The sequence below is a fragment of the Gorilla gorilla genome, chromosome 14, assembly GCF_029281585.2.
Source record: "Gorilla gorilla gorilla isolate KB3781 chromosome 14, NHGRI_mGorGor1-v2.1_pri, whole genome shotgun sequence".
Taxonomy (NCBI): domain Eukaryota; kingdom Metazoa; phylum Chordata; class Mammalia; order Primates; family Hominidae; genus Gorilla; species Gorilla gorilla.
In genome coordinates, this window is record NC_073238.2 from 65,786,580 (window position 1) to 65,803,046 (window position 16,467).

General features: G+C 45.9%; 1 protein-coding gene across 2 annotated transcripts in view; it reads left to right on the top strand.

Annotated features, from left to right (window-relative positions):
• Window positions 1–9,417, top strand: part of FAM124A (family with sequence similarity 124 member A) — a 61,912-nt gene extending 52,495 nt beyond the window's left edge. For both annotated transcript variants that reach the window (XM_055359890.2, XM_004054530.5), the window contains one exon: window positions 5,637–9,417. In XM_055359890.2, the coding sequence (XP_055215865.2) occupies window positions 5,637–6,443 (807 nt within the window). In that variant the 3' untranslated portion in view covers window positions 6,444–9,417. The remainder of the gene's footprint in view (window positions 1–5,636) is intronic.
• The last annotated feature ends 7,050 nt before the right edge of the window (window positions 9,418–16,467 follow it).

The following is a 16,467-nucleotide window of genomic DNA, read 5'->3' on the forward strand; positions in this document are numbered from 1 at the left end:
GTCAAGCAACCCAATTTCTAAAAGCCTCACAGAACTAAGTGAAGATTTAACAACTAACCCAGTTCCTCTAAATATATCAATATCTCCTATTTGTTGGGGTAATTTGTAAGCTCAAGTACAACTGAGAATGATAGGGACCTAAAGAATCGTGGCTTAATCAAGAGTGGCTTATTTTCTGTCCTACCTGTGGTCATCCACAGTACTCAGGAATCCTGGTTCACAATGGCTACTGGATGCAGTAGCAAAAAGTTTTTAAAATAGAGCAAGGGGCCAGGCATGATGGCTCATGCCTGAAATCCCAGTGCTTTGGGAGGCCAAGGCAGGAGGATCACCTGAGGCCAGGAATTCAAGACCAGTCTGGGAAACATAGCCAGACCCTGTATACACAAAAAAAAAAAAAAAAAAAAAAAAATTGGCTGAGCATGGTATCACATGCCTTTAGCTCTAGCTACTCAGGCAGCTGCAGCAGGAGGATCACATGAGCCCAGGAGTTTGAGTCTGCAATAAGCTATAATTGTGCCACTGCACGCCAGCCTGGGTAACAGAAGGAGGCCCTGTCTCTAAAGAAATAAAGAAATAAACCAGAGTACAGTAAGTACCAGCCTTAAAGAAAAAAAGATAAATGACTTTAAAAAGAACTTCTGTTCATCAAAAGATACCAATAAGAGAACAAAAAGGTAAGCCACAAACTGGCTGATGATATTTTTTGCAATGCATATATCTAAGAAAGGTGTTAAATTTAGAGTATGCATAAAAAGCAGGCATGTCTCTAAAAAGAATGCCTAAATAGCCCATAAACATCTCATAAGATGCTCAATATCATCACTCATCAGGGAAATGCAAATTAACAACATGATGAAATGCCATTACCCACCAGAATGGCTAAAATTAAAAAGAATTACAATGCCAAATGCTGGTGAGGATGTGGAGCAACTGGAATACTTATAAATTCCTGGTAGAATTATGTATCAACGCAACCAATTTGGAAACTGACAGTATCTACTAAAGCTGCAAAAATGCTCATGCTGTGGCCCAGCATTTCCACTCCTGGGAATATACCCAAAAGAAATGAGTGCATGTTGTTCACCAAATGAGGGGAAGTGGCCAAATGAGGCTTCGCAGCAGCACCTTGAATTTTGTCTCCGAAGATGGCAGGTATTCTCTAAGTGCACAGACACTGGGAGCACCATGTAAAGTCATGGAGATACAAACGAGCATGAGGTGTTTGGGAGCATGGTAGTTGTAAACTGCTGGCGCACATGAGTTAGGATTCTAGAAAGACACAAGGCTCAAGGGGTAGGCCGGGTCTTGCAGAGCTTGCCAAGGAGTGAGTTTTGCCAAGGAGCTTGTTCAGGTTTGACTTTCAGAGAGATCACTCAAGAGGTATGCGGGGTGAAGCTAGGGAGGCTAAGTAACTCTTGGCAGGAAGCCACAGGGGGTGCTAATTATCACTTTGCTGCCATTTTACCAATTTGGGGGAATAAGTACTTTTACCCTGAATTATACTACCTGCCATTCTATGCAGAGAATGGAATTGGTATGTTGCTATAACTGATGATTTTCCAGAAAGCCTTACACTTCCATAATAGCGACAGGAAGAGAAGGTAGACAAATGACAATCCAGCAAGCATTTGCTCAGCTGCCATCCTGTCTAGCTCAGCATCTCTTTGACAACTTTCAAACTTTCTACCAAAACATCACTGATTTTACAAAACGTGTACGGGCTTTGTCCATTCTTAGAGTGAACTTTGCCCTTTCCATCCAAATCCTCTCCCTGTACTGACCATTCCAGAAAGACAACACAGGCTTTGCCCATGGCCAGCATCCTTAGTGAGTGTATGAAAACCACCCAAAGGAAAGGGAAAGGAAAAGCAAAACATGGTGTTTTTCTTTACAGCAAGACTCTGATTTCTCAATGTGAACCCGTTGCCCAATTTTCTTGAGACAGCCCCAAATTTGTATTAGTCCCTGTGTTAAAATGGCCATCACGGGCTCATTACACAGCAGACATTGTCACACTGCTCATGTTTCTGCCAAGGAAAACACAAGAGGAAATGATCTTACTGGGAAAGAGGAGGTGTGAGGCTGAGGGTAAAGTCCCTGACCATGAACAAATCATGAGACTCTGCCAGGGCTCCTGGGGGAGGGGCAGAATCACCTTTACTAGTGATTTAAGAAGAAAAGATTCTTACCAAAAAGATAGCTGCACTCGTATGTTTATCACAGCACTATCCACAGTAGCAAAGATATGGAATCAACCTAAGTGTCCATCAAGTGGATGACTGGAAAAAAAAATGTGGTATATATAGCATGGAATACTCCTTAACTATAAAAAGGAATGAAATCACATCTTTTACAGACACATGGTTAGAACTGGAGGTCATTATCTTAAATGAAACAACTCAGAAACAGAAAGTCAAATACCACATGTTCTCATTTAGAAGTGAGACCTAAACAATGGGTACACATGGACATGCAGAGTGGAATAAGAGACACTGGAGCCTCCACAGGGTGGGAGGGTGGGAGGGTGACCAGGGGTGAGGGCTGAAAATTACCTATTGGGTGCACTGTTCACTATTTGGGTGATGGGTACACTAAAAGCCCAGACCTCATCACTATGCAGTATTTGCACATAAGAAATCTGCACTTGTACTCCCTAAATCTATAAAAAGTAAAAAATTAAAGAGAAAGAATTGGCCGGGCATGGTGGCTCACGCCTGTAATCTCAGCACTTTGCGAGGCCGAGGCGGGTGGACCACGAGGTCAGAAGATCGAGACCATCCTGGCTAACATGATGAGACCTTGTCTCTACTAAAAATACAAAAAATTAGCCGGGTGTGGTGGCACGTGCCTGTGGTCGCAGCTACTCAAGAGGCTGAGGCAGAAGAATCACTTGAACCCAGCAGGCAGAGGATGCAGTGGGCTGAGATCGCGCCACTGCACTCCAGCCTGGCGACAGAGCGAGACTCTGTCTCAAAAAAAGAGAGAAAGGATTCTATCCATGTGCCAGGGTATGAGCCTCTTGACACCCAGATCCTTGAAAAAGATGCTTTGGCTCAGTGGTCCGCCGCAGACCCCTTCGCTTCCCCAGCTGCAAACTGTACTCAAAGGTGCAGGGAAAACTTTTGGATCAGTTACTGAATTCCAATTTTTTGGTGACTTTAGGGACATAACCAAATTTCCCGGGCTGGTTGCCTTAAGCACATTAATTTATGTGATGCTATTCTGTTCCTTAGATAAAGTTCCTTAAATAGAAAGAAGGGAGCTTCTGGATTCCAGGGAGGCAGCTAGCCTGCACTGCTTCAAAGAGAAAGAAAGGAACGAGTACATCGCTGCTGTCACTTGGAGCAGCTCAGGAGGGCAGCCTCCAAGAGCTGAAAGCCAGGGGGAGGCTTCCATGTGAGGAGGATTCAGGTTCCTGTTTCACTCTAAAAAGGTCCACTGAGGAGGAGTCTCTGGAAACATCTAAAGTAACTCCCGCCCAGCCTCTAGTGTTTCTGGTCAGCAGACAAGCACACAAGGGAGGCCAGAGATGGAACCACCACCAGGGGAACAGCACATAAAGGAGCTCCAACCTTCACAGGTGCGGGTTGTCTTTAAATCCAACAAGACCCCACTTTTAGAAACTGACCCCTCTGCCACTGGACAGAGCCAGAGAATACCACCAGATCTGCCCATATGCAAGCCCTGCAGTCACATCAGCTCCAGGCCTCAGGAGCGATGTGGAGGCTCCTCAACCACCTGCCTCCTGCTGCCACCCAGGATTTCCTGCCATTATTCACAGTGCCATATCAGCCTCAAATTCCGCCCACCCAGCAGGCAGCTCCACTGTGCACGTGGGCACCCTCCAGTGAAAAAGACCGGGTACCATCTCTCTTCAAAGCAGCAGAATGTAGGGTTTGTCTGGATTCCTACCTTCATCATGTGGTAAAAATAAGAGAGTACAGATAGATTTCTGTTAAACAAGCACAGTCATGAAAATCTCTGCAAAACTACACAATGTTCATCCTCCATCAGTTGTGCTTGATTTTAAGCCAAATTGAACAGTGCCCTGTTCCCTGACACTGGGAACATTTAGACGTCCCCTGGCATTCCTTGCATGGGAACCTTGACCTTCTGCTCCTCATAAAGCAACCACAAAGGCTTCCTTTTTCAGGCAGATTCGGACTGCACAATTTTTCACCAAGTGCATGTTCTCAAATAAGACTTTGAAGACAGAAGTTACAAGGTGATGCATACTTATCAAGAAAGAAAATGACATTAGGGCACCCAAAGGAATTGGCCTTTGGAAAAAATAAGATAGACATTTGAATTAATAAACATTGTCCCCCTCCCCCGGAAACAACCTCTGTACCCAAGGACTTCTTTCTCTAATAGCCTCATTTTATTTTCTCTTGACTTATTTTCTCTTTTATTCAGCCAATTCAAATGATTAAGAAAATTGGTTTGTTTCCCCAGCAGCCACCCAGCTGTGACACCTCTTAGGCACATCTGAGCCTTTTGGGGCTGCTCCTTACCCCATCCCAAAGGGGTGACTCTTCATTCCTGCTGGATGCCAAGAGAGAACCCTTGTAGTAAACCCCAGTCAGAACCCTTTTCTTATTGCAGGGATTTGTAAATCAGATACTATTAATATATACTAAGTCAAGCCAGACCGACTGCCCCCAAACCCATTATTTAATTGAAACCTTGGATGCATAGTAAGGTTGGCCTTGGGTTCTGGCCTGTAGGCTTGGACACAGACCAGAGAGAAAATCTGAGAGAAGCAGACCCTGGTGCAAATGCACATTGGAAGAGAGGTCTCCAGTTCTGCACAACAGAAACGGGTTACTGGTGAGCTGCAGTGAGGGCCAGGGAGGGCTGCTGGACCAGGAGGATAGGCTGGGATATGACAGGGCAAAGCTGCTCATCCAACCCCTGCAGGATCCGCAGGATCAGTCAGCAGGCGGCAGCTCCCTTTCCTGTACATGGTTCCTGAAAGGCAACGTATATAGGGGAATCAGTAGTTACTAGCAACAAGTAGATAAATGCTAACCCCGATAGCCCCTCACTCATGGAGGATTTACTGTCTGGAACCATGGACCACCCCACCCTAAGACTGTGTCCTGGCTGTCATGCATATACTAGAATCACACCCCGTGTGGATCTGGTCTGAAATTGTCTCTGCATAGCCCATCCTGATCACTTCTGTCCTCTCATCAGTAACATTTACAAACAGTGTCTATCAGGTGAGCACACTGTGATTCTTTGGTTGGAAGGAAACAAACCCTGCAAGCATTCTTTTTGCATTTTGTGATAATTCTTATCTCCGTTATCCTGCGCAGCCAGGCCCGTGTTCTTTTTGCCAGTTTGTTGAGCGCAATGGGCATGTGTGCTTTAAAAAGTATTCTGTATTGTGATAAGGAGCTGAATCTCCTCCTAGCCTCGGAGATGGCTCCTCAGACTGAAAAGTCTTTCTGGTGCTCCTCAAAGCTCTGCTACCTCTGTCTTTGCTCTAGAGATTGCAGAACTGGTAATGCTGGTAATGCTTTATTGCCATGACATTGCCAGGAGTTTCCAATGATTGGTAACTGTGTTTCCTGATGCATTTAACAATTGCCATCCTGCACTAATGTGATCTGCCTCTCCCCCCACAGGCACAAAGGGTGCATAAGAAGTTTCCTAAACCTGGCAGAGTACATCATGCCTCCGAGAAGAAACGTCATTCCACTCCTTTGCCGAGCACTGCTGTACCAAGCCATACACCTGGCAGCAGCCAGCAGTCCCCGCTCAACAGTCCTCACCCCGGGCCCATCCGGACAGGCCTGCCTCCTGGGCACCAGCAGGAATTTGCCGGACGAGCCAACAGCACCCCCAACCCTCCCTGGTCTTTCCAGAGAAGCAAGTCCTTGTTTTGTTTGCCCACAGGAGGCCCCTCCCTGGCCTCCTCAGCTGAACCACAGTGGTTTTCAAACACAGGTGCCCCAGGGCACAGGTCATCAGAGTGGAGGCATGGCCACCTCCTCTCCATCGATGACCTAGAGGGGGCCCAGGAGACAGACGTGGACACAGGCCTGCGGCTGTCCTCATCGGACCTGTCTGTGGTCTCTGCATATTCTGCACCCAGTAGGTTCTGCAGCACAGTGGAGACACCCCTCCCCTCCGAAAGATGCAGCAGCCACTGGGCAGCTCACAAGGATTCCAGGGAGGGACCACTGCCCACTGTCACCAGGGTGACCACAGAGGCCTCCTGGGCTTCCCTCCCTTTCTTCACCAAAAGGTCTTCCAGCTCCTCAGCGACAGCTCGTGCTGCTCCCCCAGCTCCCAGCACCTCCACCCTCACAGACTCCTCCCCACAGCTCCCATGCGATACCCCCAAAGTCAAGCAGACTGATGGAGACCTGCCACCACCCCCAGGGTCGGCTGGCCCCAGGGATAATGACATGGAGGAATTCTACATCTGAATGCCCTCTGCTCTTGTTCTCGAAACACACAAACTCAGAGACACAGACTCAGGCCCCACTGCCCCTCTGGCCACTGAGCACACCACATTCTTCATGATCCATTTCCCAGGAGCCCATAGCACATTTGCCTACCACCCACTCTTAGCTGGGGGTTGGTATATCTCTAGAGACACAGCAGAAAAATACTGGCATTTTTATGCAAATAAATTCTCAACAAACTTGTCATAAAATATATTTTTTGAATATTCAGCATTTGAGGTATGGTTTAGTGGGTTTATACAATTTAAATGGCTTATATAATTATTTGAGATGAAAAGAAAACCTAGTCAGCCAGAACCAATTTGGCAATTTTTCCATGGTATGAAGGCAAATCAATTAAGGCCAAAACGTTGAATGTGGGAGAGATAGTAAGTGACTTGTATGAGGGATTACTGCATAACAACGTAACGCACACCTTACTGGATTCTCCATATATATATTTACATTACCAGAGAACAGTGGCCCTAGGGATGTTTAAGCACTGCTTATAGTGGAAAAAGTCACCTTGAGAAGTAAACGTATATCAGACTACAGGTAATTCCTCATCTTGAAGCCATGCAACACCTGAAAATCTGGATTTATACAGAAGTTGCTAATGTGTTTTATAAAGATTTAGCATGAGTAACAGACTCTTGGTGCATTTAAAATATGTGAGTTCCAGAAAGTAGATTTGCATACACCTTTTCAACAGCACATTTCACTGGAATGGATGAGGGGCTTCTGAAGGCCACTCCACTACCTGAATTTATTTGGATCACTGAGGAAGAGCATTTGTTGGGATTACAGAATTATAGGCCATTAGACGTCATGCGTAGGTAGTCTTAAGATTCTTCAACTTTCAAAAACCACAGTCTAAGGACTATATTCAAATGACAAGAGCCGCACTGTATACTGCTTTCTGCAGTGACCATGCTGGGTCACGCATCCTATGTTTCTCATTTTTAAATGATTTGGAACATTTTAGCCAGCATTTTGATCACACAGATTAATAATGCTGTTCTCCCCAAAACGGGAAACTTTAAATGAAACGCTCTCCTGAACAAACACCAGTGCACTGCCAGCCTCACATGATTGCATGGGAGCTTTAATTAACGCTGGAGCCCAGCAACCTTGGCTTTTCCTGCCTGTTATCTGCTACTGTCACACCGTGAATGGTATTTGAATCTCACCTCCCTCTCACCTCAGTAAGAGTATGTTTGCTTACAGCCCCAACCTCAGCAATGCCAAAGGCTGGCATCGGGGGCAGTGCCAAGCTGTCCCTGGATACTATTTACCTTTGAGGAAGAAGAGCGTGGGTTTGCCAAGCTCAATTCCCAGGCTGGTGCTCCTTGAATTAATCATGGCACAGTGTTCATCTCTCTGGAAATGCCCACGTCAGCCCAGACACAGCCTCAGAGTCCTTTCCAACACGACCCTCCAGGCAGCAGTTACCAACCATCAGTCTTCAGCTGAAGCTTCAAGTCTTTGCCATCCTTGTAATGACAGCCTTAGGCCTTGCCCCAAGCATTCTGTACTCTCTAACACTCAGAATTGTAATATTCTGCTCTAATTTACATTTTTAAAAATATATAGTCTCCTAATTCAGGATAAGGAGTAAGCAAACTTTCTGAAAAGGGCTAGATAATAAGTATTTTAGGCTTTGCCAGTCATATGGTCTCTTTTGCAGCTACTCAACTCTGCCACTGTAGTATGAAAGCAGCCATGAGTAATATGTTAATGAATGGGAATGGCTGAGTTCCAATAAAGCTTTATTTTTTTTTTATTTGAGATGGGGTCTTGCTCTGTTGCCCAGGCTGGAGTGCAATGGCGCAATCTCAGCTCACTGCAAGCTCTGCCTCCTGGGTTCAAGCCATTCTCCTGCCTCAGCCTCCCGAGTAGCTGCGACTACAGGTGCGCACCACAATGCCTGGCTAATTTTTTGTATTTTTAGTAGAGACAGAGTTTCACCATGTTGGCCAGGTTGGTCTCAAACTCCTGACTTCGTGATCCACCCACCTTGGCCTCCCAAAGCACTGGGATTACAGGCATGAGCCACCGTTCCCAGCCAATAAAACTTTATTTACAAGAACAGCTGGTGGGCCAGATTTGGCCCAAGGGTCATAGTTTATTATCCCTTGAGCTAGGCTGCTGCCTGAGGTTGATTCAACATCCCAGCTCCAGTCAACAACAAAAATTCTAAGTCTCCCGCCTAATGCTGCTGTGGTGTGTCATGCCAAGAAAGTGGGCTACTCAGGTTAGACCAATGACTACAGAACCACAGGGCTCAGAACAGGAAGGAGCTTCTTTCTGCAGAGCTGATTCCTGGAAAGCCACCAGCACTCCACCTTCTGCCCAGAAATGTGATTCAGTCAATAGCTGATGAGGAAAAGCAACCTGCAAACATTAGGAAGAAGGAGAAAAATAATTCAGAGGTGATGATACCACCTCCAATGAACAGGGAAGCAAGTTCATCAGTAACAAAAGTCAGTGAGGCAAAAAAAAAAAAAAAAAAGGCTAACGGCCGAGGGCTGGCTCCTTCTTTCTCCCTAATCAGTGTCCTTATTTCAGTGTGCTCACATGCTCGCCTAGGACTGCTTTAGAGTACAACTCAGGACCCGCCCTCATCACAGTCCAATCTACCAAACTGAGTGACCCTAAAGGACATCATAGACAACATTTGAAAGCAAGAAATGCAAAATGTTCCCATAGCATCAGGTGAGCAGGGAGAGGATGCCTACTGTAGACCGCATGGAAATGGCAGTCCCTCCACGGAGAGGGAATCACAGGAACACATTTACCAAAGCCTTCCCTTCCATTTCTGGCCATTCCAGTAGCATCTTCCTCATCCAGAAGGGCTTCCAATACTCTCTGGAGGATCCTGACTCGTTTGGAGTATTATCCTTGTAAAAGATGCTGGCACATTGTAGGTGCTCAATAAATGTGTTCAATTGAAAAATATTGAGGTTGTCTTATAAATTATACCTATGTATTAGGCTCTGTAGTGTAAGAAATCTAGATTGTAGCCCTGGTTTTTTGTCGCTTAATGGAACCGTGTCTCTTGTTTCCTTGGCCTTACACTTCCTCCAGCATTGCCAGGGAGGGGATGTGTTGGTAAGTGCTCTGGTTGAGTTACATCCCATCCCTGATTTGCCTCTTTTCCAAGTAAGATCCCCTCACCCCCAAATTACTGCTCACGGTCCCACTTTGGCCTACACTAAACACCACCTAGTGTCTGCTTTAAAGAGCAAATCTTTCTCTGTCTGTCCCCAACTCACCTGGCAAGTCCTACAGAAATCATCTTGGGTCACCTCAACTGGTTAAAAGGAGCATAAGAGGAACTGGTGGAAGCAGTGGGTGAGCCACTGCAGAGACTTTTGTGACATGGGAGGGTTGATGTGTGCTTGAATAAATTGGGTTTTAGTAGTGGCTGCTCCTTGAGCCTCTGGGTCTGAGGGCAGGGGAACAGTCACAGCAGAGTGTACTGGACTGTACCACCCAGTGCGTTCCCAGGTGAGACCACATGTTTACTTTACTTAGAATGAGCTCCTGGCCACAAATAAATCAGGAGAAACGCAGGTATCTTCCTACCTCCCTATTTTCCTTTTTTTTTTTTTTTTTTTTTTTTTGAGACAGGATATCACTGTCACCCAGGCTTAGTGCAGTGGCACAATCATGGCTTACTGCAGCCTCAACCTCCCAGGCTCAAGTGACCCACCCACCTCAGCTTTCTGAGTAGCTGGGACTACACATGCACCACTATGCCCCACTAATTTTTTATTTTTTGTAGAGACAGTCTTGCTATGTTGCCCAGGCTGGTCTCAAACTCCTGGACTCTAACCCTCCTCCCACTGCAGCCTCCCAAAGTGCTGGGATTACAGGCATGAGACAGAGCGCCCGGCCTATCTTTCTACTTTCTGTAGATGAATTAGTGCTCCAAACTGTCAGCCAAGAGGCATCTGAATAGATTCATGGAATTCCTGTAAGATTTTTAAGGGCAATAAAACCAACTGTGGACAGCTTCTCCCTCCTCATACCCTCAGACTGGTATCAGTGACCAGTTCTGACCAGTGATCCCTGGGTATGAATTTCAGGAGAGAAGTAGGAATAGCTGAATAGTCACCCTCTCCTTCTCCGCCCCAGGCCACATGGCTCCATGTGCTCATCATTTGTAGGGTTCTGCTTCTCTTGCATTCCTGAGAAATACAATTGATCAGATACTACAGAGGCTTCAGAAAATAGCATGAGAAGCTGACATTAATAAATTGCATTCTCAAGGGAAACACCTTTTGACACACTATTATTATAACAAATGGAACCACGAAGGGTCAGGAACCTGAATTTAAAGATTATATGTAAGTACATTCTTCCACCTTTTACTGAAGGCTTTTTCTAGTCTTGGGCACAGAGGTCTATTTACAAAGTGGCTTTAAAAGATCTGATTTCCCTGAGTGAATAATGGAGGCAAACATGAATGGTAATGTCGGCAGGCTTGGATCTTTTTAACAATTTCCATCTTAGAGGGGTGAGGACCCGTGTCCAGTGATGTGCCCACTATAAGGAGCAACACACTCATTTCAGACTGAAGTCACTAGAATACACGGTGAAGGCAAAAAGACCCCTTCTGGGTCCCACTGACAACCTCCATGAACTCTGTTTGTGATGAGGGTGTCGCCTCCTGTTATCTGGGATGGTGGCGTAGAAAAATGGAGCTGTAGGCCAGGTACGGTGGCTCACACCTGTAATCCCAACAGTTTGGGAGGCCGAGGTGGATGAATCACTTGAGGTCAAGAGTTTGAGCTCAGCCTGGCTAACATGGTGAAACCCCTTCTCTACTAAAAATACAGAAATTAGCTGGGCATGGTGGCACACACCTGTAATCCTAGCTACTTGAGAGGCTGAGGCAGGAGAATTGCTTGAACCTGGGAGGCAGAGGTTGCAGTGAGCTGAGATCACACCACTGTACTCCAGCCTGGGTGACAAAGCAAGACTCCATCTCAAAAAAAAAAAAAAAAAAAAAAAAAGAAAAATGGAGCTGCTTCACCATGCCCCACTGCCCCCTGTTCCGGCTGGGAGTGGTCCATTTGAGACATTTGAAATATTGATCTTATCAATTGAGCACCTGAAAGAGGCTGCCTGACTCCCTTAGATCAGCCTTGCTCAGTCCCTAAAGCTAAAGCCAGAGCATTTTGGATTGGAGTCACTCTGAATGTGTGTGGCACAGCCCAAGAACGGGCCGGCTGGCTAAACAGAAACGCTTTCAAGCCAAATCGCATCCCTGAAGGTGGCTGTGGGGAAGCTTTGGTGCCACCTGGTGGCCGCTGTGCCCGGGAGGGTCAGTGAGTGCCCTTTTCATTGAAGAAGCCTCCACCTGGATGAACTTCACTTTATTATCCTGCATTTAATTTTTTACGCTGTTTATGTCTACAAAGGATTGAGGCAATTTAATTTCCAAATGAAACAAGACAATGCAAATAGTAAAGGAGGCCCCCAAAAAGGAGTCTACAGCTATGTCCACCGTAAAGAAAAATGTAATTGCTAACTGCTACAGCAGTTTCCTGGAATTTCCTGGAAGCCAGAGCGAAAAGGGAAAGATGAGTAGCTGTCTAGTTCTCATTTACGATTAAAGAATCTAGGCCGGGTGCGGTGGCTCACGCTTGTAATCCCAGCACTTTGGGAGGCCGAGGCGGGTGGATCACGAGGTCAGGAGATAGAGACCACCCTGGCAACACAGTGAAACCCCGTCTCTACTAAAAATACAAAAAATTAGCCGGGCGTGATGGCGGGAGCCTGTCGTCCCAGCTACTTGGGAGGCTGAGGCAGGAGAATGGCTTGAACCCGGGAGACGGAGCTTGCAGTGAGTGAGCCGAGATCGTGCCACTGGACTCCAGCCTGAGCAACCGAGCGAGACTCCGTCTCAACAACAACAGCAACAAAAAAAGGAATCTAGAAACACTGTCTTCTTTCATTGTAATTTAAGTTGCCTCAACACAGTTCCTCAGAAAAAAAAAAGTTTTTCTTAGCACAGATTTCTAAAATCTCTTTCTCACCAGGGGATTTTCATTAGGGATTTTCTCTGTAGGGTTACTAATTTGGACCAAGTCTTGGGCTTTCTTGCTTGGGGGACAGAATCAGCAACAGCTGGAGGAGACAGTGCACCCACAGCTGTGGGTGAGGCTCCCTAGACATCCTTCTCCGGCCGCACTGTGCAGCAAGGTGGAAATTTCTCTCAGCAGAAAGCCTAGAGGGCTGGGCTTCTCCAATGCTCTTGAGGCCGTATCTGTAGAGTTTAGAAACCGAAGGGCCGATAATAAGGTTGCTTCCCTTTCTGAAGCTAACCTTGCTCCTGTTCAACCAAGGCCAGAAGCGTCTGCTACCTCCCCAGGTTTCCTCATCACATAAGATGTGTCAGATCCTAATGAGGTAAGAAGCAAGAGGAGACTAAAGAGTAGGCTGGATTGACTCCCGGGGGCGTAGCTCTTGGCAGTGGCCTGAAGACTGAAAATGCAGCCTGTCAGAACAGAGGAAACTGAGGTGCAGCGGGAGACTCCTCAACCTATTTCTACTCCAAGAGTTATGTTCCACTTCCTGCAAAATGAGCCTCCTGTGCCTGATATGAGCTAAATCACCTCATGCCAGGGCCTCTGAAATTCTCCTTGGCCATAAAGCTCTGTGGCTGTCTGGGCCTGTGTTCATCACCCGAGCTGGTTCTGCACTCCTGCAGTGACCTCTTTGGTCATTTGGTCATTTCAGAGCTCACTGCCCCCCACCCCCACAATGGCTTCCCAGGAGTATTCCCTCTGGCCAGCTTTACCCTTGCTGGAAATGGTGAACTGGCTGCAGCTGTGGAGGTGAGCACCCGGGAATCTGGCAGCAGGCTCAGGACTGTGACCTGACCACCTGTGGCCCACCCAGGGAATTCTGCATGGTCACATTCTGTTCTGGGTCTAACCTCACCTTTGCTCTCAAATTCAGTACACACTGGAGCTTTCCATTTGGAGGACACTGGCTTTCCTTTCCCATCCTGCATGGGCCTGGCCTCTCTTACACATTCAGCCACACTTTCCTGGGTGCTAGACCTGAATTTTCAGCTTCCTGCAATATACCCATGACTTGGGGTTTTCCTGTGCCACCAAATCCACGCCAAACCACCACACACACCCCTACACCAATAAGGAGCATCTCCATCTCCTCCATCTCCTCCTCCTCCTCCATCTCCTCCTCCATCTCTCCTCCTCCTCCATCTCTCCTCCTCCTCCATCTCCTCCTCCTCCTCCATCTCCTCCTCCTCCTCCTCCCCCCCCACCCCCGCCTTCTCTCTCATCATTCACATTCGAAAATGAAGAGTGAAGCACCAAAATAGCCCAGTGGAGAGAAGCAGGGCTTTGGGGTCACACGTATCGGACTTTGAATCCCACCCAGAGTTGCTAGCTGTGTGACCCTAATCAAGCTACTCCATTTCTCACTCTTGGGTTCCTCATTTGCAAAGTGGGAGGAGTAGGGTGCAGTAAGTGAGGTACATGCCTCAGGGGCAAAACTTAAGAAGGTTCCCAAACCTCATTCATTAAGATTAATATTACTTTTGAACTCATAGAAGTAAAAAGTAAAACAGAGGATACTAGAGGCTGGGAAGGTTAGGGGGAAAGCAGGGAAGGGGAGAGATTTGTTAAAGGACACGAAATTACAGCTAGACAGGAGGAATAAGTTCTAGTGTCCTGTATCACTGCAGGATGACTCTAGGTAACAATATTATGTAGTTTCAAATCACTAGGAGGGGGATATTGAATGTTTCCCACACAAAGAAATGATAAATGTTTGAGATGACGGATATGTTAATTACTCTGATCACTATAGATTATAGGGGTCCAAACATTACTACGTACCCTATGATATGTACAATTATTTGTCAATTTAAAAATAAACTAAAAAAAGAGATTATTAATAATAACATTTTAAGGAATGAAGCCTTCTTCATAGGGTCATTCTGAAGAATAAATGAGATCCAGAGGCAAAGTCTGGCACAATGAGCTGTCATTTCCACCTTTCATATTAGCAAAGGTTTTGAAGATAATGCTCCATGATGTTTATTCATGGTTTTCAGCATGGGAAAGAAGTGTAGCAATAGATATATCAGTAGCCTTAAAAATGCTTATGTCAGGTAGGGTGTGGTGGCTCACGCCTGTCATCCCAGCATTTTGGGAGGCTGAGGCAAGCCAATCACTTGAGCCCAGGAGTTTGAGACCAGCCTGGGCAACATGGGCAACTTCATCTCTACTAAAAACTAAAAAAAAAAAAAATTAGCCAGATGTGGTGGTGCATGCCTATGGTCCCAGCTACTTGGGAGGCTGAGGTGAGAGGATCACCTGAGCCCCAGGAGGTCCAGGCTACAGTGAGCCTTGATCATGCCACTGCACTCTGGTCTGGGCAACAGAGTAAAACACTATCTTAAAAAAAAAAAAATGCTTATGTCTGATAATTTAGTTTCTGGGAGACTATCCCAAGGAAATTATCCAAAGCAGAGGTAAATACTTATACACTTGTTTGTTACAGTACAATTTATAATAGCAAGCCATTGGGGAACAACCTGAATGTGCAGTACATTCATAAGAAAGAAAAGTAAATGAGGTGCCCAGGAAATGGAATATTATACAACCATGACAAATAATGCTTCAAAGCATGTTTAATAACAAAGGGAAAGCTTGACATAACTTTAAGCTTTAAAACATCAGGATAGAATGTTAAATATAATAAAATGCCCTTGACCGTGTAAGATACTGTAGAAAAAATAGATTGTAAAAAAGTGTGTCAAAGGAGGATGGCTTTTGCTTCTGGGTGGTAGAAGCATGGATGGTATCTCTTTTTTCATTTTCCTTTTTGAACTTGACATCTTATATGATAAACATTTATTAATTTTATAATTAAAAGGTAAAGATAATAAAACTGGGCTGGGCACTGTGGCTTATGTCTGTAATCCCAGCACTTAGGGAGGCTGAGGTGGGAGGAGTTTGAGACCAGCCTGGGCAACAGAGTGAGACCCATCTCTACAAAAAATATTTAAAAACTGGCCGGGCATGGCGATGCATGCCTGTAGTCCCAGCTACTTGAGAGACTGAGGTAGGAGGATCACTTGAGCCCAGGAGTTTGAAGCTGCAGTAAGCTATGATGGTACCACTACACTCCAGCCTGGGTCACAGAGTGAAACCCTGTCTAAAACAAAAATGAAAACCTGGAGAACCCTAGCCCCCTTTGAGTGTTCTGCACCTTCACATCACATCACATCTGTCCCCTCCATCTTATTTGTCCTCTCCAGGTTTTGTGTGTTGTGTGTTTCTGCTCCTTCCTTTCCCTCCCACCCTAGTTACATAGGTGGGATAAACTAGTGGTTAGAGCAAGGGTCTTCTAATCCTTAACTTGAACAACTTCCTTAACCTTCTGTGACTCAGTCTCCTCATCTGTAAAGTGAGGACATTCTAATACTCTTCTAATACTCCACATCTCGGCATATTTGTCTTTATGGTACAGAAACTGCTCTCGTGGGCCACTGTGGGCTGGGACAGTAAGGATGTTGTCAGTAGCACCACAAGAGAGCAGAGGCCCATCCCCATCATCACTTACCACATAATCCTTCTAGAGTCTACTGTGTCCCTATTCAGAGGAGGGAGTCCCCAGTTATGATTACAATGGAATTTTTCAATGACACACAGGATGATAGCTTCCAGTCAGAATTAATTTGGTTTAAAGAAAATGCAGAAGTATTTTTTACACCCCTGATTTTGTTGCCTGAGAGTCATGCCCTGTACCCATCATCATGATGAGCTGGGTTACCACTTTCCAAGGTTGTGGCCATAGATTCCCAACTATCTCCTGGCCCCAACATCAATCTACTCCTGTCCATCTACACACAACTACCAATTATTTTTTAAAAGATCTTTGCACATCCTTCTGCTCAAGACCATCCCATGCCTCCCTCTTGCCGAGTAAAAAAGCCCTTTTCCCAGACACGCTCTCA